This window comes from Equus quagga, chromosome 2 (genome assembly GCF_021613505.1).
Source record: "Equus quagga isolate Etosha38 chromosome 2, UCLA_HA_Equagga_1.0, whole genome shotgun sequence".
Classification (NCBI taxonomy): domain Eukaryota; kingdom Metazoa; phylum Chordata; class Mammalia; order Perissodactyla; family Equidae; genus Equus; species Equus quagga.
Genome location: NC_060268.1, coordinates 144,559,755 through 144,586,572, shown reverse-complemented (window position 1 = coordinate 144,586,572; position 26,818 = coordinate 144,559,755). Strand labels below are relative to the sequence as shown.

At 34.0% G+C, this 26,818-nt stretch overlaps 1 protein-coding gene across 1 annotated transcript in view; it reads right to left on the bottom strand.

Annotated features, from left to right (window-relative positions):
- The window catches only part of PTEN (phosphatase and tensin homolog), a gene marked incomplete at its 5' end in the record, with an annotated part of 91,006 nt that overhangs the window by 30,417 nt on the left and 33,771 nt on the right, over positions 1–26,818 (bottom strand). The window contains 3 exons of the mRNA XM_046652820.1: positions 2,197–2,435; positions 4,231–4,274; positions 10,030–10,074. Of these exons, the coding sequence (XP_046508776.1) occupies positions 2,197–2,435; positions 4,231–4,274; positions 10,030–10,074 (328 nt within the window). The remainder of the gene's footprint in view (positions 1–2,196; positions 2,436–4,230; positions 4,275–10,029; positions 10,075–26,818) is intronic.

The window sequence follows — 26,818 nt, the reverse complement described above, 5'->3', positions numbered from 1 at the left end:
ACTAAAATGTGGAGTCATAATCCTTTCCTTCCTTAACAATAGCATTATGTCAAGATCTTGCCAACAATGATCTCATTAACTAAAAGGCAAAGAAGATGATGCAACATGAATTTATCTGGAGAGTTTTAAAGAATTTTTATTTCTCGACAGAAGCCTACTTCCACCTGGCAAAAAAATCTAGAGATTCCATTTGCTCTTTCATTCTTTCGTGAGATAGGGTTTTCAGCACTTGTTTTTGTCAAAATTGATTGAATATCAAAGATGGCATAAAAGTTCCCAAGTCAAAGACAATGGCATAGTTTCAATACGTCATTTGAAAGCTAATAGTAACCTTTTCATTAAAATTTACTACTGAACAGAACTAAAGTTTAATTTTGGTTAATTTGTACCACTTAGATTTATTTATCACGCTCAATTAGTGGCCACTGATTTTTGCAGGGAAAAAAATGAGACATATTTCTTATGAAAGTGTCCTTTACATTCTACATTAATAAAAACAATTTTCAGTGCAATTAAAAGCTATAAGCAAAATTTTGTCTTCTTCTATACCATGCACATCTTTTGTGGGAGAATATTCCTAGCTTTCATAATATTTTTAAAAAGTAGATAACAGTTCAAGAGCCCCTGGCATAAGTCTAGCGTTCTGGCTCCACATTATACAACTTTTATAGTTTTATTTTACATCTTTTTACCTGACTTCTTTTCCACTACCAAAATGTCTGCTGCTCATCAACATCTTTTAAATTTCTACCACTGCTTCTGTGACTGTATTTTACTTTGACCCATTTCTCCATTCACTCTCTTTGCCTTGTGCTGTCCTGCATTTATTCACCTAAGTGTAGAACAAATTACCTTCTATAATTTTTAACAAGTGAAAACAATTGTTTCCCTCTACATGATGAAACGATGAACCAAAGTAAACATCTCATGACTTCTGCTCTGGAATTCACTCCAGCGAATCCTCCCAGGGTGCACACAGTATACGGAAATGTAAGGCAATCTATCATAATCAACATTCACCAAAACCATGCAATAATGTAAGATTCAATTTTGTAAAATATAACAAATAAATAGTACTTTGGTATCCCTAGATATAATTAAAAAAGATAAATAAAACAAGAAATGAAGAATTAAAGGAACCAGGAATCAATGCAACTACCCAGTTCAAAATGATGATCAGTTATGTTTCTGTTTTGAAGTTGAATTAAAAAGAAATTAGCTTAAGGGCTGGCCCAGGGGCACAGTGGTTAAGTTTGTGGCCTGGGATTCACCAGTATGGATCCTGGGCTGGGATCTACACATGACTTATCATGCTGTGGCAGGTGTCCCACATATAAAATAGAGGAAGATGGGCACAGATGTCAGTTCAGGGCCAATCTTCCTCAAAAAAATGAAAGAAATTAGCTTAACCTGGAAGAGAACCTTCCTGATTTCAAAAATTATTAAAACTAGAATAAATTTTTCACATAAAGTTGTGATGTCTCCCTCAATAGAGCTCTCTAAATCAGTTTTTTCATCTACCTGGAGTGGTTTGGATTTCTTCCTTCTTGGAGAAAGAAAAATACACAAAATCTCTTTATTAGAAATATAAACACATTCTGTCACACTTACCATCCAAAGAATTGAATCCCTTGAAAATCACTGTAAAAGTTCTCCCAAGAGTTCACTTTTTGCTTTCACATGTACTACATAAATTAATTTCGTCACTGATTTTCAACATAGTCTTTAGTCTTCTGAATAAGGGAAGAACCTCTGACTAATCTTAATTATAACTACATTTAAGAATATTCATATCAAAGAGTAATCTTTATGTATTATAAAAGTAAAGATCACACTTTACTAGGTAATGGCATCTAAGTTATTATCCAAAGACATTTTATTCTCAAGCAAGCTTCAGAAATATCAAGCTTACTTTTGATCATAGTGCTGTTTTTTAAACGCTTTGTAAGAATTTTATGAGACCAAACATGAAACACAGTTAAAGAGTAAGATCTGCTAGTACGATATGAAAATGCTAGCATGAACAGAAAAATGGAATGAATCAGTCATTTGCTCACATGAAAGTTAAGGTAGTTAACTGATTTAAATGTTTAGAAGAAAGAAATAAGGGTTACCAACTATCTTTTGTAAAAATTTGTTTTCCAATAAATTCTCAGATCTAGGAAGAGGAAAGAAAAAACATCAAATATGACTTACCTTTTTATCTCTGGTCCTTACTTCTCCATAGAAATCTAGGGCCTCCTGTGCCTTTAAAAACTTGCCCCGATGTAACAAATATGCACAAATCATTACACCAGTTCGTCCCTTTCCAGCTTTACAGTGAATTGCTGCAACATGATTGTCATCTTCACTTAGCCATTGGTCAAGATCTTCACAAAAGGGTTTGATAAGTTCTAGCTGTGGTGGATTATGATCTTCAAAAGGATACTGTGCAACTGTGGTAAAAAGATAATCTCAAATTAAGAAAAAAATCTCTCCTGAATTGTTTATTAAAAGTAGGTTAACTTTAGGAATGCTGCATATAAGTTTAACAGATATTTAAAAGAAAAACTGAACTCCAGAGAAAAATAATTTATTGTCTGATAATTTTCTAATCTTTGAATAGAAAATAAGAGTCCCATTAATTCTCAAAACTCATCCATTAGACAGGGAAGCCAAGTATTATTTTCCCTACTCTGTGAAGGAGTACATTGTGCTATGCAGAGGTAGCAAAGGTCACAACACATAAGACATGGAGGTGAACTCAAAATGAAATGTCACATGGGCCTCTTGTTATGGCTTTCAATGCATATTCTAACAAAAGGAGAAATAACACTTAGAATATTGCATCACCACAAAACATATATTCCAAAGAAAGTACAGATTACTAATAAATCAACGGAAAGGATGGCATTTTACACTTCATATAATAAAAATGCTAACTGTGTTATTTTAAAGATGGTCTGGCAAATGCTAGCGCTGTGTACACGACTTTAACAGCATTTACAAAAGAAACTGGAAAAATCATTTATGAAAGTATATAATTGCAGTAAAGTTTATCAAATGAAGTTTCAGGTCTTTTCACATGAGTTATTAAGAACTCAAAACTTCTCTGTTACCTATAGTCAGAGTTGAGTTTTTTTAATTTGTCTAGAAATAGGACTTTAAATATATTACTACTAAATTTTATCTTATTGATCTGTGCCTTGGTTCCACTCTATTAGGATCCTTAAAAATCACAACTGACATCCAATTGTACCAAATTATCCTCTGTGTCATCTAAATATGTGAAAAATATGTCTTATATCTTCAACTAAGTCATTCATAATGTGGTATACAATACAGTAAATTAAGTCCTTTGGTGTGACAGGAGAGCTCTTCAGGCAGACAATGACTTCCATCACACGAAGTCACAGGGACAGCTTTCACTTAGTATCATCTGCCTGACTGTACTATCATTCCATCTTCAGTTCTCCAGTGGCAAACAAAAACATCCAGGAAAACCTGTCAAACATCTACTTAAAGCTAGATAAACCTTGACTAAAACATGCTTTGCCTAGTAAGCAGGAGTTTTAAATTCACGAAAAGAGAACGATTCTTAGTGAATCTATACTGGCTCTCAGCTATTAGTGCTTCTGAATTCTCAAACCAACTCTGTGAAAGTCCATTCTGGATTTTCAGGAGGGATCAATCGCAAATACATCAATCTTTATTATAACTCGTGGCACCCACTTTCTCTTTTTCACTATCATAGCAGCAACTGCCAAGCTTCTCAACTCCCCCCACTTCTCTTACTGCTCAAGGGGTTCCACAAACATAAACAAAAGTTTTTGTGGGCTCTGAGAAACAATTTACTATACTTGGAAAAGAACTCATTTGAAGCAGTTCCCTGCTCTCATCTGTCAGGCTCCTTGTATCCACATCTGTTATACCCTTTTCCACCTTTTAGGTCATGCTCCTTGCCAGAGTTAAGTCGTTCTGCTTTCTCCATGCAATCTCTTACTATTATATCCTAATTCTTAGTCTATTCTTCAATTTAGTCTTCCTAATACTACCAGTCGGTTTATATGATACTTGTTTTCTAAAATACAACGGCAAAGTTAAATTTATTTTTCAAATTTTCTAAGATTATCTTTTTAAGATAAATATTTATCTCACTTAATAATCAAGAGTATTCATTACTGCTGTGACAGTAAGACTTAGTCTACTGGTTTTCAGTTATATAACATAATACTGTACATTTATACCCACCTCTGCAGTTAAATTTGGCGGTATCATAATGTCTTTCAGCACATCTAAAAGAAAAGTTTAAATGTGAAATAAAGTTATCTTTTGCACCTGAGGAAAAAAGTATAATAGTAACAAACGTTTTCTGAACCTTTATAATGTACCAGGCATTATGTTAAGTGTTTTATATTAACTATTTCTTTCACTTCTAAGAATCCTATGGAATTATACTGTTATTATCCCCACTTTACAAATAAAGAAACTGAGGCTTAAAATGTCAAGTGTATGTAATCAGAGCTTATACATTTGCTTACAAAACTTGTGATGCCACTAATATACAACAATGCAAATTTAGCTGCATCTAAATTTTCAAATTTTCTTTATGGAAATGTTGCATGCTAATGGAATTTATTTTTTATTTCACATGTGTAAACAACCAACTAGTTTCAATATTATCTTTACCCCACAGTTGAGCATACACAGTTCTCAAACTATTATTTAAAAAGATGTATATTAAAAATAGTAACATTATAAGGGCAAAGGAAAAGTAAAGAAAGAAACTGAATGATGCCAATCTATTCAGACAACACTTACTAAATTTTTTTAAACCAGACCTTTCTCTCTTTAGATAAGCCAAAGGTCATCTTTTTCAAGACTCTCTCAGGTTACAAGCTTTAATTGAAGTCTGAGAGTAATGAAAGAGTAATAAGCAAAATGAATACAGAATAGTAAAATGTTGAGTCATTATTACTTAGAGCATGCTAAAATTTCTCTTTTTAATAGTAGTGACATGTTTCTTATCATGCACTGCCTTAACTCATGATTAACAGGCCAAGTTTATAGACATTAATAGGCTCAGAAAGGGATCCTATACATTAGTTTGTGGTCAGCAGCATAAGTGCTGCTGGTCAGCTGGTAACTCCAACTACTAACCAAACCAGATTTTTAAAACATTATTTAGACTAAAAACTTAGCATTGTGAAACAAATAAAGATCCACAGTCCCTTAATCCACAATTCCAAAATCCCTAAAGTTTCAAACATCTAACATTTTCTCTTAAATTTACGGCAAACTCAATTGCAACAGAACCTGATCTCAGTTTACAAGATTGTACGCAGCCCTTAGAGAGAGGAGTCAAACATTTCATTTTAGGTACTGTTCCAAACCCCACTGGGGTGTTACGTAATACAAAGTATATGCTTCTGTGTTACTGTTCTAAACACTGAAAAATTCTGAATGCTGAAACACAACTGACCCCAAGAGTTTCAAATAAGCAACTGTTAAACTGTATTTTACATCTAGAAATCCTGAAATTACGTGTATAGTTTCTCTACCTTAAACAGTTTCAAACCCAAATCCACAAGAAGGTTGAACTAATTATGAACAAACTGCAATCCACTAGTTTCTAACTGGTGAAACATGAAATAAATCAACTTTCATGTTACCACTCAAAACAAAGCCTTTCCAAAGCTCTAGTACGTTATAATTTAGTATATTGAATTTCGCTAGAAGAAAAGCTTATTTAGTAATAACATATGCACATATATGCATCCTTGCTAAATAGCTTCATACTTACTCATATAAAAAAAAATGACAGGTAGGAAGAAAGGGAGTGACCAAGAAAATAGCACATCTTACACCTTCTTTGGTACAGATTAAAGAAGAGACATGGTCAATAGTGATGAACCCATAATGGAATATTTTATAAAGAATCATGTAAAGATAGGGGCTTAGGAGGTGACAGTGTAGCTATAAGGTAGGAAACAATTCTAAGAGGTTGGTCTCATGACAGCACAGCAAAGAATAAACATTTTGAGTTTCATGCAGCTTTAGTTCTCTAAAATTGTCACGGTTTCTCAGCTCAAAATGTTTGGTTTGACAAACAATGCGTAAGACTACCTTCATAAACTAATTCTCAAATATTACTAAGAGGAAGAAATAAAGGGAAAGTGGAAATAATGAGCTGCTAAATATCTACTAGATGTGCACAGCTTACAAAGAAGTTTCCATGTTTTTTTGATTCATCCTCACAACCATATGATAATAGTTACTGTATCTCCCTTTGGTATATGAGAAAGCTAAGATTTAGAAGAGCATTAAAAAACTTGCCCCAAACCACAATACGTAAATGGAAAAACCAGGACTCAAGCCTAGTACCTCTAGTTACAAAAGTCAAACTTTTTCCACTACTGCTCCATACTTCCACTTACAATAAAAAATAGAAAACAGTTTTAAAACCAAAAGCAATAACAAATTTTAGTCACAGTCAGCCTTGCTACAAGAATAATACTTGCCACAGAAGACAGAACCAACAAACAGTAATAATGAAAAACATGAAAAAGTTATAAAAATCTCTACAGTTATGTATAGGGAGTATGTGAGAACATATACTGGCACTAGTAGTGATGAAAGTGATCTGGGGAGGGGTTGATAGGGAAAGAATGAAGACTCTCATCTTAATTAAAACCTTCTCTGATAACGTTGTGGTTGCATGTGCGCGCACACAAAGTTTCTTGTAAATTTTTTACAGTATTTTAGTGATAAAACAAGTCTCTCAACAAACCAAAACTAGTTGCACATGGGATTTAACTAAGACAAGTGTTAGGTAATCTAACCACTTATACTTCCTTAGAACTAAAACTCAAAAGATATCATTACTTTTTAATCATTACCTCACATTGGCTTATATGAGACAAGAGAAGTGAAGAGACACTGGAAGAGAGAGTTTTTAATGAAGCAGTAGACAGGAAGTGAAAAAGGAGATAAGATTAATAGGAAAAGCTTCCAGAGAAATGAGACTTGCCATAGAATCAGCTAGGTATGTAGGTCTCTTCTTTACTCTCTTCAGTGAAGCTATCCCTATCTTAAAGAAGAAAACTTAATAGAGCAAAATCAACAATAGCTAAAGGTTTACCACAAAATGATGGAGAGTTGTATGTCAAATAGAATATAGAATGAAATACAGTAAACTCTAAAAATTAGTATCCAGTGAACATTTAAGTTCCTCAAATGCAAGAACCATATTATGCCTTTATTCCCTATATCCCCCCTCCTTCCCTTATCCCCACCCGAGCACAGATTACACACAGGAACATACAAAAATGAAATACACAAATTTGCACAAAACAAACTAATTTACTAAGTATCAGTATACCTGAATTTGGTTAATGATATAAGACAAATTTTGCCCTTTCTTAAAATAACTTACTGAATGCTGGATAATACAGAGACACAAACAGATACAGTCACTTATTAGAAAGTGCACATTAAGAACTCTTCTTCATCCACATATGTCACAAATGCCATAAAAAGTTTAATATATTATTAAATACAGTATGTCTAGTGCAAATATTTTAAGATGTTTCAATTTATATGTTTGCAAAGATATATATCACATGTAATTAGTAACCAAAGAAATAAAATAGAAACATCTGCTGCTGGTCAGACTCACTTACCCAGAGCCAGAAATATAAGCATAGGTAGAAAGAAGGTGAAGAAGATTGAAAAGTGACATCAGAAATCAAAACATGCTATAACTTGGTAGTTCTAGAAACTTCTGAAGTAAGTAAAATTTGGGGAGGTTAAAACAAAGAAAACCAGAAAGGGAATATTGGCATAAATAGTGCATGGTCTGCTACCATAGGTACCTGTGTGACCTTGATCAACTCACTTAACTTCTCTAGGCCTCAGATTCCCCATCTGTAAAATGAGAAGGTTGGACTAAATGATCTCTTTCAGGTACTTTTCAGTTCTGAAAGTCTATGATTCCATCAAATGGAGTGGGGAAGAGGAGTTAAAATCTGTGCACCAAAACTACTCTCAACTAAATATGAGACAGTTCATTAACTCAAGAGTCCAATGTTTGGAAATACAAAAACAAACAGGCAGTCAAGTTCCCAGGCTAACTCCCAAAGCCAGTTTTAATTACAATAATGTAAGTAATCCACAATACTGATAGTATGAGCCTAAATCCTAAATTCAGGAAGCAGGAAGCCACTGTAGTACAGGAATGAAAAGTATTTCCTTTCCTTTCTTTGGATACAATATTAAACTCAAATAAAATTTTGAAAAAGACAGAATTTGTCTTTAGTATCTTTCTAACTTCCTTCCAGGACTCTTTAGATGCCCAAACTTGAGAGTCTAAGCCTGAAGTGACTCACTTAATGGATTCCAGCTTTTGACAATTCTTATCCTGTTGTTGTTTTTACTAACTTCTGAATCTAGTTGTTCAAAAAGTACAAAGCTTTGTGGTTTTTATGTTCCTCTAGAGACACACTATGGCATTAGCAACAAGAGTTGTTGTAAGAGAGGTTAATCAGGAAAAGAGGATAGATGCATAGATCATGTGTAAGCTGGGGCCCACCTAAATTTGTTTCTATAACAGCTTTTACTGTCTTTTATCTTGTGACTTGCTACCACCACACCCCCCCACAAACCACACCAAAATCTGACCATAATGGTTTATTTGCCATATTCTAAACACTATCATGGCAGCAACCTTCTACGCTATTCTTTCTGCCTGTGATGCTTTTTCCCCTCCTCCTTGGCCTGTAGGTTAACCTCTATTGATTCTTTTCACGTCAGCTCAAACATGCCTTTCTTTATGAAACCCTCCCTATGGGAGGTAGTTACTATTTCCACTATTCTCTACACAGCTCTTTTCTATAATACTTTGTCTACCTTTCACATTACACTATAAGTTACCCAAGGACTGGAATTACATCTTATTCACCTCTGTACTGCCAACATGTTTTATAATGTCTAATATGTGGCAAGCACTCAATAAATGTTTGTTCATTTGCAAATCTGAGGAAATTAGTGAAAACTCACTAAGAGAAACAACATTGGCGTCTATTTCTGAGGTCTTATCAGAACAGAAAGATCACTAAATTAAAAAAGCAACCTCCTACCAGCCAACAAACAATCTTTGATCTTTCACACTTTTTGATGAAGTTTTAAATGCCCACCAAGGTAAAAAAAACAATCTTTTTCTTATATTCTTATATTTGATAGAGAAGTGCTACAGAAATTATAACAGTAAATTAGTACACACAACTTTAAATGAAAATTTTTCCTATTGCATAATTTATGGATATCACACAGGAAAAATAAAGGCCAGGTAGAAAAATAACAAATTTTATATGACATTTTTTAAAAATTAGAAAATGGTCAATATTTTGGGAAGGAAAAAATTCTTCAAAGACAAAAATCGTGAAATATTTTCTATTTTTCTTTTGTTCTTTTTTTCCTTTTCACATCTCTACTCACAAAGTCAAAAGTAAAAACCAAAAGGTTAAAGATAAGGTCAGCCAGCTGTATCAAGTGGGCAATCCTTACAGCCATGCCCCAGACAAAAGAAACCACCCAACTCAACAATTTAGGTAACTTATTTACGTTACATACAGTTAGCGAATACTCTAACAGCTGTTTCAATCAACTGATCTAAAGACACAGAATAAACAAAATTATATTCACTCTGGAACATAGTTCCATAGAAGATGTCATTAATGCTTTAACAGAAGCTCTGCTGTAAATTACACTTCAAGTCACCACATGGTTATGGGCTCAAAGATGGGCTAGATGCCAAGTCATTTAAGCAGATCAAGCAACGTGAATCTGTGCCAACATTGTTTTCCCTCATCACTACACTTTCTAAATGACCTAACAATGCTCTCAATCAGACTTCTTGAACTAATTGTTTTAGGAATACAATTCCGTTAAAATATATCTTTAACTCTACCTCATTCTAACAAGGAAATAACTTTCACTTAATAGTTATTTTAGAAGATATTTGCAAGCATACAAATAAGAAAACATACTTACAGATTGTATATCTTGTAATGGTTTTTATGCTTTGAATCCAAAAACCTTAAAACAAAACAAACAAACAAAAAGCCACCATTAACAAAAATGAGCTAACATTTGGAATTACATTAATATGATCGAGAAAAACTAAAAGACAGATTCTCTTTTTCCTAACCTCAAATACCATTTAAGAAAATAAATCAACTCCAACAAATATTCCCTCCATGGGTTTAAACCAGTAATCAGGTCATTCTTAAACAACTATTACATTACACAGATTTATACAATCTGAAGTAAAGCCAGAGCTTTCCATAAAATGAATATTTTCAAAATCATCTCACTTCAGCCTAACATAATTAGATTGAGTATTAAGAATTAACTTCTTTAAATGGTAGCATTAGCATTTAGCTCAAATTCACCTAGCTCACACAGATTTGTGAGAAACAATCATGTGCAATCAAGTAATCTTAAAAATAACCCTGAAAATTCAGCCATCATTTTCTTTCAAACTAAAAACTTTTGATATTTAAAAGATGCAAGTAGTAACTATTAACTCTGTACAAAGTTTATTAACATTTTCACATATATATTGTCATTTGAACCTCACACACATCTGAGAGATAGAGCTTAATCACATTTTACAGAGGGGGGAATTATCAAAGAAATTACAGGAATTGCCCAAGGTCATACAACTAATAAATCAAAGAATCAAGACCAAATATCATTCCCTCAAAACAGTTAAGAAGCTAAACAACAACAATTAGAGCTAACACAAGCACTTACTACATGCCAGGCACTATTTTAAGTACTTTATGTATATAAATGTGCTTAACCCTATGAGGTAGGTAATAGAAGGGTTAGAAAAGCTATAAGGCTAAGGAAACAGAATAAAAAGACAAATGAAATACACAAGAGAAGACTTGAAAAAATTAGAGTCTAAGAGGTTCAACATTTGAAGAGGAGTTCCAGAGAAAGAATAGAAAACACAGGAGAAGAAATCCAAGACATAACTCAAGAAAAATATCCAAAACTGAAGGATGTGAGTTTCTAAACTGAAAGAGCACAATGAGTAGCCATCAAAATGATGAAAATAGACCCAAATAAAGGCATACATATCTTAGTGAAATTTCTGAATAGTAAAGAGACAAACATAAGACCCTAGAAGCTGCCAGAGAAGAAATAGGTTTCACAAAAAGAATTTGGAATCAGAATGATATCACCCTTTTTAATGGCAACACTAGCAGGTGGAAATCAATTGGGCAAAACCTTCTGACTTCGAGGGAAAATTATTCCCAGCCTAGAATTCCAAACCAAGAGAGACTATAAATCAAGTGTGACTATATAATAAAGGCATTTTTAAAGTCTCAAATAATTTTGGTTCCCATATAGTCTCTCTCAGGAAGTTACTAGAAGATGTGGTCTACCAAAACAAGCATGGGAAACCATAAAAGAAAATGACAAGATTTTGGAACTAAAGAATCCAACTCAAGAGAAAGGAAAAGAGAATCCCCAGAATGATAGCGAAGGAACATCTCAAGTAGACAGTCATACAGCAAGCCTAGAGAACAACTAATCCAGATTAGGGCAGACGAGAAGTCTCCTGGAGAAGATAAAATTCATATACCAAATGTGCTCAAACATGTCAAAAGATTTATACAACTGGGGGCAAGTTTATGATTAATTAAAGCTAAGAACACAGAAATTAAATAAGTCAAAAAAAAAAAAAAAAAAGGAGAGAGAGAGAAGGGACCAGACTGGTGGTATAGTGGTTAAGTTTGCTACACTTTGGCAGCCCACCCGGGGTTTGCACATTCAGATCCTGGGTGCAGACCTAGCACCACTCATCAGGCCATGCTGTAGCAGCATCCCACATAAAACAGAGGAAGATTGGCACAGATATTAGCTCAGGGAGAATCTTCCTCAAGCAAAAAGAGGAAGATGGGCAACAGATATTAGCACATGGACAATCTTCCTCAGCAAAAGAGAAAAAAAAGAGAGACAATTGTAACTCCAAGGAAAACAAAATGTGCAGGAAAAACCAGTCATAATATACTACATTGCTTAACTATTAATGGCATTTATCTAGTCATAATCACACAAAAATCCAATATTAATATGACATACATAATAGAGATAGAAATGACATATTTTCATGTGACACTACAGTTGCTCCAGATATGGAAACATTTACAATCGCACTTTAAAATTACCATAGTCATTAGACCTGCCAATAGATTGTTAATATTAATAACTATATTATTATATCACATTTTTTTAATATTTTCATAACTATTATAATCAAAACTAATGGGTATATTTATAATCCTATGAATTTTATTTTATGGATTTAAAATCACCTAAGAAGGGTATTCATAAGCTTCATCAGACTGCCAAAAAGGTTCATGGCCTAAAAGAAGGTAAGAACTCTTGCCAAGGGGCAAAGGGAAACAAAGAAAAGTAATTTTTTTTGCTGTGGGGGTGGTTGCTGATAAACCCTATAGAGTTATTTGAGTCTAATATTTCATGTGTACAAATTCCTTTTTTTAAAGTACACATTTAAGGTATGTGTCATGTTTTATGATTCTTTGTTTTAACCCATTACTTCAACCAAGAGAAGCACTGATTCTGCTAAGGAGACATCCACTGAACTACGAAAATACTACAGGGAAAAGTGGTGCGTTACACATCTTTTTGCTCCAGCCCCTTTCATCCTTCTTCATCTTCTACATTCCTGTACCTTTCTCAATTTCTACATTTGGATTTTTCTTGAAACTGAGATAAAATTTACATACAGTGAAATATGCAGATCTTAGGTGTACAATTCTATGGGTTTTATAACTATCTCAATCAAGATATATAGAATGCTAAGACCAACCCAAAAAATTCCCTCATGCCCATTTGTAGTCAAACCCCACCAAGCTCCCTACTAGCTAGTACTATTACCATAGATTAGTCTGGCCTTGTTCTTGAATTTCACAAAAATATAATTATATAATATGAATTCTTTTGTAACTGATTTCTTTTGCTTAATCTAATGTTTTTTCAGATTTATGCATGTTGTTACATGTATCACTAGTTCATTCCTTTTATTCTGAGTATTATTCCATTGCACAAATACAAGACCATCTGTTTATCCATTCTCTTTTGATGGATATTTGTGATGTTTACAGTTTGGGGATATTATGAATAAAGTGCCCAAACATCCTTGTGCAAGTCGGTTTGGAGACATATGCTTTCATTTCCCTTGAGTAAATAATAGCTAGGAGTAGAAGAAGTAGTAGAATAGCTAGGGTACATAAGGAAGGTGTACATTTAACTTTATAAGAAACTACTGAACAGTTTTCCAAAGTGGTTGTACCATTTCACAGTCCTACTAACATTTTAAGAGTTCCAGTTGCTCCACAGCCTCATCAACATTTGGCAAAATTTTAGCTCTTCCAATGGATATGAAATGGTATCTTATTGTGGTTTTAATTTTCATTTTCCTGATGCCTAATGATGATAGGCATATTTTCATTTGCTTAATAGACATTTTTATACCCTCTTTTGTGAAATGTCTGTTCAAGTCATTGGCTCATTTTTTTCCAATTGGAGTATCTGTTTTTTATTATTGATTTATAGGAGTCTTTTATATATTCTGAATACAACTCCTTTGTCAGATATATGTATTATAAATATTTGCTCCTTGTCTAGATTTGCCTTTTCATTCCCTTTTGACAATCAACAATTTTAAATTTTTATAAAGTCCAATATATCAAATTTTTCTTTTGTTTAGAACTTTGTATCCTCTCTTGAGAAATCTTTCCATACCCCTAGAGTTCATAAAGATATTCTCTATTTATACTTTAAGACTTTTCTTAGTTTGTACCTTAATTTGGTTGGAAATTTAGATAAATGCAAGGGTTGGAATAACCAAAACAAGCAAAATGATTTGAAGGACAGTGATTATAAAATTTACAAAACAACTCACTGCTACCTGCCATATCTTCTTCCATGGGTTTCTTTTGACAGAAAAAGAATAAGCAAGAAATGATCTGCAAAATACAATTTTCTCACAGAAAGCCTATAATGTATATGTGAGCAAAAAGAGTATTTTGAAGGATTAACAGTTCATTTTTAGTTCATTCTGAGTCTGGTAATTTTCAGTTTTGACTTCAAATACACAGACCAACACTATGTTAATAGTGATATACACATCCCATTGCTCAACTCCAGGGCACACTATTCACATGTGGCAATCCTGCATACACATTCAACTAGAGTCTAAAGGATTGACAGGATACATACCAAAGTGGTCACAGCAGTTATCATGAGTTTTCAGGGAGAGATGGAGGTTTTTACTATTCACTTTCAACACTTCTGCAATTGTGTTGTTAAAACTTAAGCATATACTACTTTCAAAAGAAAAAAAGTTTTCTGTCCTACTGTATCTTCCAAGAATGTACAGAATTGAAGTTACATCACCCTATTTTATTGCCAAAAAGTAGGCTTGATGAGCTTAAAACGGAAGTCCAACTTCTTTTGAATACTTTTAGAGTTTACATAAAATTCATATTTTCATCTATTTTCAAATTGGAAAAAAATAAGAACCAGAGTTTTTTTATGTAACAACAGTGTTCTTTAAGAAATAGATTTAATGAGAATCATACAACTTCTGTTTATAAAGACTCATGAGATTTTTCTTAATCATATCTTCATTCATACTGAGCCTGTCCTGAGGACATTTAAAAAAAATCATTGGCACGCACTATCACAAAATCACAAATCTGACCTCAGTGAGAATGATGATTACCCAACAAAACAGAAACAATTTGTTAAATGCCGGTAATGTGTTATCTCTTTAAATCCCTCCTAGAGGCTCCAATCACGGAAAGCCTGTTCTTTAATTTCATCAAGACACTTTTATGTTACTTTAGCTAGGTGTCTATAATGTATATTCAAAACCAACTTTTTATTCTTTTAAATTTCAAGTATTATTTATTATAGGCATAACTGCTTAGAATTTCTGCTTCCCAATCTTTTATTCTTCTATGTTCCACTCAAGAAGTACTAAGGACTTACTAAATAGCCTCATTTGATTCCTTATAACATGAATTTTTTTTTATCACTTCAGTTGCAGAAAAGGAAATTATCTATTGAGGTAACTTTTCAAAAAGCTAAATATCTCACAAAATAATACTGATTTAATTAGTACAATGGAAATGCACTAGAAATGGCAAATAGGTGTCAAACTGACGATGATTTGTTGGGGTGCAATATTAAGGCTATTAAGACATTAAGGCTATTAAGGCTAACCAGGTTGGCGCCTGGGAAAGACTATCACAACTAGCAATGTCTGCTAGTAGTGAGGGAGACAGAATAATTTAAAATTTTCCCTCTTTGTCATTTCCAGAGAAAATCAATACAAATTTATGAGTAAAACTCAATAAAAAGTAAAATTTGAATATTATAGACTGTTATATCATAGTAAAGTTATTGTAAACAGATTAAAGTACTATTTCTAATAGTCTTTAAAGTAATTTTATTCTAAAAATCTTTCTTTATATTGGTATTCCATAAACAGGGGCCATCTCTTAAAAATTTTCTGACAGTAGAATTTACACACTTTTGACCATTATACAGTATCTGGTACAGGAATTTTCCTCTTGTTATAAACAACTATAAAATTGGGCAAAATGAATGAGGCAACCATTTTAGGCACTGAACAAAAGGCTGCACAGGCTTATGATCCTTAAGAAAAGAGAAAAACACGAGGTAACCCCCATGATTATCTTGCTTTCAGCTTACAGGCTCTTTTCTGACATAGAAGAAGGAAATGGAACAAAGGCTTCACTGAGGTATACAGGCAGAAACTGGAGTTCTGGGGTTCTAAGATAGCTGGAATTTGCGGAAGAGCAGCCGAGGAAAGGGGATGAATAGAAAGAGGGCCTCCCAACTCTATATGGAAATTCACTTCAGGTCCTTGGCCAAGAGCTGGGCTGCATATGTATAGGATTTGAAAGCACAATGGAGTTGACACCAGAAGCAGCAAAGTAGTGGAAGGAGTTTTAACCCAGCCACAGTGGAGAGACCTCATTGAGCACCCCAGGTATTCAGCTGAGACCCCAGAAAGGCCACATCTTAGGAGTAAGGACCATGCCCTAAGACAAAAGACAAAACTGAAATAGTCCTGCCTTCACAAAGAAAAACCCAGCCTGACAATACCAGAAGATTAACTGTTAATTTAAATGCCTGCCAAAACGAAACCCAACACACTTAAATAACAACACAGGCTCCCTAAAATTTATCTTCCACAACATTCAACATAACAATTAAAATTTACTAGACATGCACAGCAGAAAAACATGACCCATGACCAAGAAAAGAAAAGCAGTCAACAGAAACCAACTCCAAGATGAAACAGATGTTAGAATTAGGAGACATCGACTTTAAAGCAGCTATTATAAATACATACAAGAATGTAAAGGAAAATGATTACAGTAACCAAAAAGATGAAGTCTCAGCAAAGACACAGAAACTATAAAAGACAGAAATTCTAGGCCTCAAAAGTACAATATCTGAAAAGAAAAATCTACAGCATGGTCTTAACAGAAGATCGGAGACTGCAGAAGAAAGATGTGGCAGATAATATTTTCCAAGAATGACTGCATCTCCCATCCTACATGCTCTTCATACAAGGTAACCGTTAACACTTCACCCATCAAGTGGTAGAGTCTATGGTCCCTCCTCCTTGAACTTGGGCACACTTCTGCGATTGCCTCAACCAACAGAGTATGGCAGAAGCTACATTAAGTGATTTCTAAGGCTCAATCATAAAAATGCCATGTACTTCCACCTTGGATTCAGGATCTTCACTCTTGGCACCAAGTTTCCATGCTATGAGGAATCTCAAACTAGCCTCTGTGGAGACATCACTTGGAAAGGCCAAGTATAGGGGTTCTGGCCAATAGCCTAACTCAAGTTCCAAACAGCCATCATTTCCTGGATATGTGAGTGAAAACACCTTCATCCCCCAACTTGCCAACTCATCTGCAGTCTCTGAGTCTTCCCAACTAAAGCCCTAGACATTTTGGAGCGGAGACAGGTTATCTCCACCGCACCTTACCTGAATTCCTGACTCACAGAATCTGTGAGTATAAAAAAAACATGTTCTATGCCATATTTATATTTAGGGGTGGTTTGTTATGCATACATATAAACTGGAACATTATGATAATGAACTTGACAACAAATTAGTAATTAATCTGAAGAACATAAGAAAGAAATTGAAAAATTGAACAGCTCACCAGTGACTTGTGGAACAATACAAAGCAGTTTATCATATGTTAGTGTAAACACTGAAGGACAGGTGAAAGAGAATGGAGCAGAAAAAAATTTTTAAAAGAAATCACTGCTGGATTTGTGACAAGACGAATAGACCTTGAGGGTATTATGTTAAGTGAAATAAGTCAGAGGGGGAAAGTCAAATACCATGTGATCTCACTCATAAGTAGAAGATAAAAACAACGAAAACAAATATACAGCAACAGAGATTGGACTGATGGTTACCAGAGGGGAATGGGGAAGGGAGGAGGGCAAAAGGGGTGATTAGGCACACATGTGTGGGGATGGATTATACTAAGTCTCTGGGTGGTGAAGACAATGTAATTGACACAGAATTCGAAATATATTATGATGTACATCTGAAAGCTAGATAATGTTAAAATCCAATGTTACTGCTATAAAAACAAAATTAAAAGCAAACAAAAAAGAATTACATAAAACAAACAAACAAAAGAGAAATCACTGCTGGAGATTTCCCAATCATACAGGAAAACATCAACTTATAGATAGCAGAAGCTCAATAAACCCCCAACAAGAATATGAAGAATATAAAAAGAACCACACTATGCATATCATAGTCAAAACCACTGAAAACCAAAGACGAAGGAGAAAAAAAAAAAAAACCAGAAAAAGACACATTATGTATAGGAAACTACCAATATGAATAATGGCTGACTTCTCATAAGATCTAATGAAACAACATCTTTAAAGTGCTGAAAGAAAAAAAAAAAGTCAATCCAGAATTCTATATCCAGTGAAATGCCCTTCAAAAATGATCAAAAAACGCTGAGAGAATTCACTGTCAGCAGATTTGCCCTCAGGCTGAAGGGAACTAATTCCAGATGAAAACGTGGGTCTACAGAAAGAAACAAAGAGCATCAAAAGTGGTAAACATAGGAGTAAATACAAAGACTTCTTTTTCTTCTCTTGATTTCTCTGAAAGACAACTGACTGTTGAAAATAAAGTAATGTTATTTTAGGGCTTACTGTATTGTATTCTGGGGTTTATTACATATGTATATATTAAAATACATGACAAAAATCATATAAAAGAAATGTAGGGAGACAGAATTTTATTGATATGTGGTTCTTATATTTTAATGCTCACGATACTAACTCTTAAGATTGCAGTAAGCTAAAAATGCATTTTCTAACCCCTAGACCTAGACCAATCTCTAAAATATATACGTATATAAGAGGTACAGCTAAAAAGTCAAAAGAAGAATTAAAATGAAACACCTAAAAATATTCGATTAACCCCAAAGAGGATAAGAAAAGAGGAATGAGAATGAGAGTCAATGATAGTGAACAAATGAATATCGAACTAACACAAATAGAAAGATGGTAGACTTAAACAAAGCATAACAATAATTATATTAAATATAAATGAACTAAAAACTCCAATTAAGTCAGTGATTATAAAGCAACTTCAGAATTGACCTTCTTCATAAAATTTCTTTATGAAATATAGTATAGATAAATACGTTTACATATACTTGCTATACAAGTTGGAGCACTCTACAGGCAAATTAATATACTATGCAATATTCAACTCTGAAGAAGTAAGATTACATAAATCAAATGCAAAACTCATCTAGCTGCTGTCTACATTAGTACCATGCTACTGAACTTGTTCCAATAGAAGGGAAACAATCTGGGTTGCAAGATGAGCTTTATACTGACTCTTAAAAGACCTCGTATCATATGACTGAGGCATAAATATCATAATGACCATAACGGAAATACATTAATTTACTTGAAAAATCCAACTGCCACAAGACCTAAATTATTCTTATTTTTATGACCAGTTCAGTATCTCACCATAAGCAGACCTCTGAGAAGTGAAATCAGAATGCTGCTGAGTAAATGTGGAATCAACCAAGAGAAGTTAGTTAAATGAAGCAATTTTTAACAGACTAAGACATTCTGATGTTTCCATCTCCACAACAGGAATGATCTTGCCAAAAATATCTGAAGTTCACTGGCTAAGGCTTCCTTTCCCTTGGCTGTGCTTTCTCCATGTTTCAATAGCTAACCAGTCCTCCTTTTCAATGAAAAGCGTAGACAAACTAAAGATATTCCATTGGATTAAATTCTAGTCTTACTGTAACTCTGGAGAGGCCTTCTGTTTGTTAAAGATGAACTGGTAGTATCTCTGCTTGACACCAGTACATATTGATATTTAAGTTTATATCATTAGAGCACTGTGTCATTTTCAAGTGCTTGAGGAATTGATAAAAATCGATCTAATAATTTACTGAGCACGTGCTATGTGACAAGCACTATTGTAGAAACAGTGGTAACAAAACTGACAACCAAAATCATAATAACAAATGTTCCTAGCAGCTTGAGAGAAATCCAGTAGCAAACTCTCTTTTAAGGTATCCCATTCAGAAAACAGACTAGGAACATTGAATGGTTCATACTAATCCAAAAACAGGTTAAAAATTAGCATTTGAAAAGAAAAAAGTAAAATATTTATTCCCTATATTTTTATACAGCTAAGTCACTATTTGGTAGCCATATTTATTTTCTCTGCTGTATTTATGGTAAACCAACATTTGCTCTTAGAACCCTAATATACCTACAATTGCTGCTGCTGCCACATGGAATTGGGTTGTTTTTCTTTTTAACACATAAACCATCTCTGCTTCAATCTCATTAACATAGGCAAGCTCCAAACATTCTAGTCCTTAACTATATTCTCCTAGTCATCTTCAGATTCTCAGAATTACAATCAGTTATATATCCAATACAAGAAAAGTAAGTATCTTGTTGAAAATGTACTTTTAACTTTTGCCTGCACAGTACTGCTTCCTTCTACATTACCTTAAGTTAATTAGAAAGGCAAAAACAACAGCTTTATTTTAATTCTGCTCAAAGACAGTCATCCTGATTACTCAAGAAAATATACTCTCTAAAGAGGTATAAAACTAGAGGGAAAAGAAATAAACAGTGGAGGAAGTGACCTATAACCCAAGGAAAAAATTCAGAAGGCTATTAAAAATAATATAAGAAACTGCCAAACATTTCTCCAAAGAAGTTGTATTGATTTATGCTTTTACCAACATGGACGAGAGTTCCAGTTAATCTACATCCTTGACAACTCATTAGCCCTTTAAGTTTTAGCCATCCAGTAAATATGAAACAGTTTCCCATTGTGTTTTAATTTTCATTTCCCCTGATGACTGATTTTTAATATATTTTCATATGCCATTTATATACTTTCTTTTACAAAGTTTCTGTTCACATCTTGTGCCCTTTTCTTTATGGGGTTGTCCTCTTATGAATTTGTAAGAGCATCTTTATACTGTGGATTCAAGTCCTTTGTCCAACATATGCATTGCAAATATTTCCTCCAGACTATGGTTGTCTTTTCCTTTTATTAATGGTGGCTTTCAAAGAAGAGAAGGTTTTAATGTTGATGAAGTCCAATCTGTCAATTTTTTCTTATATGGTTAATTTTGTATGTACTAAGAAATCTTTGAGTAAACCAAAGGTCACAGAGATTTTCTTCTGTGTTTTTATCTAGAAGTTTTATAGTTTTACATTTTACTTTTATGTTTCTAACTATAATCCATTTTAAATTAATTCTTGTGTATTATGTGAAGTATATGTAAGTCAAGGTTCATTTCATTTTCCATACTGACAACCAGTTGTTCCAGCATCATTTATTAATAAGAGTATCCTTTCCCCAGGGAATTATCTTGGCACCTTTATCAAAAAATGTATACGTAAGTTTCTCTGGAACCTCTATTCTCTTCCATTGATCTATGTTATATGACCCAGTAATTCTACTCATAGATATTTAACCAACAGAAATGAAAATATATATCCACAAAAGTCCTGTACATGAGTGCTCACAGCAGTTTTGTTGATAATAGACCCAAAGTGAAAACAACCCAAACGTCCAACACAGGCAAATGAATAAATAAAGTATATCATATCCATACAATGGATTACAATAAGAAACAAATTATTGATATAAGCAACAACTGGAATGAATTTCAAAAATATCATCCTAAGAGAGAGACAAACACAAAAGAGTACATGCTATATGAATGCATTTATATGAAATTCTACTAACTTGTCTACAGTGAGAAAGCAGATTTAAAGATTGCCTACAACCAGGGTTAGAGACTGATTGCAAGAGGGCATGAAGAAATTTTTTATGGTAATAGAAATGTTCTAAATCTTGATTGTGGTGATGTTTATATGAGTGTATATATATGTCAAAACTCAGTGAACTGCACACTTAAAATGGGTACATCTTATAGCATATAAATTATCCCTTAGTACAGCTGATTTTTAAGAGTAATATGATTATAACTATCAATTTATAAAATGCAAGCCACCTCAAAAAATTTCAAATTTATTTTCATTAATACCAGAGATGGCAATAGAAGGTGTACATCATCTTCAGGAATTAGAACTTTTTAGAATGAAAAACAAAACAGCACTGTCCAATAGAACTTTCCACCATGATGAAAATGTTCTGTATCTTGTACTATCCAACACACTAGCCATTAGCCACATGTAGCTATTGAGCACTTGAAATGTGACTAGTACAGATGAAAATGAATGAGTAAATTTATTTCAATTTAAATTTAAACCTAAATAGCTACATGTGGCTAGTGGCTACCATATTGGATAGCACAAGTCTAAAAGATAGATATTTATAAAAAACCCACTGGAACACAATACACATGCCTCTTAGTAAGGTAGGAGAAATGGATATATTCTTGCAATAGAGCATAAAATTAAAACAGGAAAGATACAGTAAAAACTAGGGACTTCACAACTGTCAAAATATCTACTGAAAAAATATTTTCAATTATATGCAGTTTTCTAACAAATTCTTAATATGTCTGATTAATTTTCTTTATCGGTAGGTTAATAAAATGAAGAAGGGAACTACAGCTCTGGATGTATTTCTAACAAAGAATGAGGAACAAGTTTGAGTGGAAATGCCAGGAAACAGGGAGAAAGTGTTCATATAATTTTAGAGTTCACGTCAGACAAGGAAGGAAATACTGGCATAGTCAGATATGATACAGATCAGTAAAATGGATTTCAAAAGCTTCATTTAAATAACAGGCTATGAATTCATAACTCAAAATCTAAAAGGAAAGACTATGGAGAGACTTTAAAAATGAAAATTCTGTATAAACAATTACAAATGACCTAGTTTAAAAAAGACAAAAGAGGAAAAACAGGAATTATCTAAGTAGACCAATCAACATAGCTGCAGAGAATTTACCCACAAAATTCAGATTTAAAAGGTATACATATAAAACAATGAGAAAAAAAGGGGAAATGATCACAGATGAATACAAAAGAATACCATATATATAAAGGAGCATAAAAATGGTAAAGACAAAAGAAAAGGCTTATAGTAGGGGAAATGTTCAGACCAAAAAGAACAATAAGTAAGACAGAATTCCACAAATTAGGCAGCTGCAAAATGCCAGAGGCAGAAAAAAAGCAGAAACTCTTAAATTCTCTTTTTACTTCCATCTTCTCTGCCCAAGAGAGTGTTGCTCTGATTCAATAATTCAAGAGGGGTGGGTGCATGACATTTCTCTGGATTAAAAGCATTTTCTATTTGCCATTTAAGCAAGGCTACCTTTTAAAGAATATTTCTTAACAAACAGCGATCAACAAAAAAGTCTTTGATATTCCGTGATTATAGATATTAGTAAAGCAGAGTTAGCAATCAATAATTCATAACAGATAATCCACCAAGCCCTTTATCACTGTGTCATCTGAATCTTGTAGTCATAAAATTCAAATGGCAAGAGAGGCAGGGCATTATAAAACTGTCTGAAGAAAAAGTATTGATACTTTCCTCACTTTTCAAAGAGTTCATAAAAATCATTTTAAAAAAAGCTAAAAGGAAAATAAGTTGAAGGAGAAAAAACTAAAAAAAAATAAGTTGAAGATAGGGTCAGTACACACATACAAAGAAAAAATATGTAAGGCCAATAAATATCACAAAGTTGCTTAACCCTGCAATTAAAGAAATGCAAACATCAAATTACAACAAACTGCAAAAAGTTTGTTTGATACTATTCAAACAGGTTGTGAGGGAGGAAAGACACACACATGTTGGTGAGAATATAAAACGATACTATTTTTGAGAGTAAAAGTTTAAACCACAGACTCACTGGTCCCAGAATCTCCATTGCTAAGAATTTACTTTCAGGACATACTTGCAAAGGGACACCAAGAAACACGTTTGAAAATGTTCATTAGAGCACTGTTTTCAAAAGCAAAAAACTGGAAACAACCTAAATGTGTATCAGACGGGACTGTTTATTATGCTATGATCACAAAATGGAATAAGAGAGCCAATAAAAGACTCAGTTTTATTTCCATGCCAATATGGAAAATTCCTAAGCATGTTAAATGAAAAAAAGCAAGATTCAGAAGCGAGTGCCCATTTGTTTTTCTTAAAAAGTGGGTATAAGATGAAAACAATTTTTTAAAGACTATATGAGGGGCCGGCCCAGTGGCACAGCAGTTAAGTTCACACATTCCACTTCAGTGGCCCTGGGTTGGCCGGATGCACATCTATGCACCGCTTCTCAAGCCCTGCTGCGGCAGGCATCCCACATATAAAGTAGAGGAAAATGGGCACAGACGTTAGCTCAGGGCCAGTCTTCCTCGGCAAAAAAGAGGAGGATTGGCAGCAGATGTTAGCTCAGGGCTAATCTTCCTCCAATAAATAAATAAATAAAAATAAAGACTATACGAAACCTTTCATTATAGATATTTTTGAGAAGAGGGTCTAAGGATGAGGGGTTAAGTAGAAGAATTTTGTAGCAGATATTTGTCATCTTTAGGCTGCTCAGCATCCAAAACCATTACAATTGGAGAGAATTTCAAGAGATGAGAAGTGAGTACTCACTTCCCCATCTTTCTCTTACCACTGTGCATGCCTAAAACCAATTAAATCCTCCTGCTCTACACATTGATTCCAAGGCAGTGAGAGCAAGGTGCAGAGGAGTCAGAGATTACTCAGAGAGATCTCCAGAAGAGCTGCAAGTTTATGAGCAGAGTCACCAATACCCAGTCATGGCAGCAGCACCTGGGACAGCAAGCATCCAGGCAGCAATATACCAAACACACTGTTATTGTGACCTCTTAACTATGCCTTGCTTCCCTCAGCTTATGCAAATCTTCCAAGCCTGGTTCTCTAGTTTTGAGCTATGAGCTATCTAATATTTTCAAAAAATTCTTTTCTGATTAAGTAGTTACTTTGTCGGGCGCAACCAAGAATCCTGACTTTCTTTTACATTATTTTCCTATAGCTTTTTTTTTTTTAGCGAGAGTTGGTGAAATCATACTTTTTTTGTGTGCTCCCTTTAATATTTGAACTTTATGATTTCTTATCTAGCACTCTGGGCAGCAGTGAGACTGGCAGGAGAATAAACAGTCTATTTAAAAGAAAATATCACAGCACTTTAAAAAAGGGGGGAGGGTAAATTCTCGCAAAGAACTTGAATATTACTTAGGGAAACATTCACCATGGCTGCCCCTCCCACTTCCTCCTCTCTCCTCCCAGGGACTTCATGCCCACAACTGGCTCATTGCCTTATAAGTTTGATACAATGGAAAGGGAGAAAAAAGCAAGAAAACAGGGCTTTCCAAAAGGAAATGGGAACACTTAACTGTAGATACTTGGAAAGTAGAGACTAAAAACTTAGATAGACAAGAGCAGAGAGTTAATAGCCTCAAAACTTAAAAAATCCAGAATACAAATCTTTCTAATACAATTATATCTTACTTCAAATAATTTCAGTAGATAAAAATCTGAATTCATTAACGACAGTTGTGAAAATAAAGTATTTTTAAACAGGCTTGACTTTCCTCAAAGAATTCCTATGAAATAGTTCTAAATAAGTTGCCAATGTGCATTTTAAAATTATTTGTCAAAATAATATATAAACATATATATTTCGAAAGATATAAAAAGTCTGTAATAAAAAATTAGTCAAGGGAAGATGGCAGAGTACGAAGCACCAGGAATCTTTCCACACCTAGACAAAAATTGTACTGGCATAATCTGTCTGATGTAACTATTTTGGAACTCTGGAGTCTATTCAAAAGCTTGCAGCTTCCAGGGGAAGGCTTAGACAGTAAATCACAGTTAATTTCAGTCAATTTCAACTCTCAGTGTGGTAGTGGCTACCCACCCCTCACTGCCCCAGCTGGCAGTCATGCACATATTCCTAGAACAGCCTGCAGCAGCTTGTGGAACCTTGTCCTCCAAATATCAGAGATCTGTGTTCTGATCATTGACTGCTGCTTCTCATTACGGATGTGCAGACACAGAAGGAGGCTGCCATTGTTGCAATCCCCACAACTGAAACAGCTTCCAGGGGATTTAAAGACTCAAAGCCTATTTTTTTCCTTCATTTTTTTCCCTTTTCCTTTTTTGAGAGCCAGACGTTTAAGAAGTATGACATCCGTGTACAGGTGTTTGTGTGAACATTAGTTTTCAAGTCCTCTGGGTAAATGCCCAAAGGGGTACAAGTGCTTGATTGCAGAGAATATGTTTAGTTTTGTAAGACACCACTAACTGTCTTACAAAGTAGCTGCTGTGAGTTTGTCTTACAAAGTTTGCATGCTGTGAGTTTTTCACATACTGCCTATATTGTATAGGAATAGAGTTTTTGTATGCTAAATACTGAATGATTCCACCTATAAGACATTCTGGAAAGTCACAACTATGGAGACAGTAAAAACATGTGGTTGCCAATGGCTGGAGTGAGGAAGGGATGCCTAGGTAGAGAACAGACCACTTTTAGGGTAGTGAAATATTCTGTATGACACTATAGCCATGAGCTGCATAACGTTACTTTCAAAGACAGACTGCCTATATGACAGTGGTTCCATAAGATTAGTACCATATAGCATAGGTGTGTAGTAGGCTATACCATCTGGGTTTGTGTAAGTACACTCTATGATGTTTGCACAATGACAAAATCACCTAACAACACATTTCTTAGAATATAATCCCATCGTTATGTGACGCATGACTGTATAATGGTGGACACGTCACTATAAACTTGTCCAAACCCACAGAATGTACAACACCAAGAGTGAACACTGATGTAAATTATGAACTTTGAATGATAATGACGTGTCAATATAGGTTCATCAATTATAACAAATGTACCACTCTGGTGGAGGACATTGATGAGGAAGGCTGTGTATGTGTGGGAGTAGGGTGTATATGGAAATCTCTGTACCTTCTGCTCAATATAGCTGTGAACCTAAAATGGTTCTAAAAAATAAAGTTTATTTTTTTAAAAAAACACACACTCCACAGCTAATATGATATGCAATGGTAAAAGACAACGTTTTTCCTCTAAGGTCAAGAACAAAGACAGGAGGTCTTCTTTCGTCATTTCTACTCAACATAGTATTGAATGTTCAAGTTGAGCAATTAGGCAAGAAGAAGGGGAAAAACTCATCC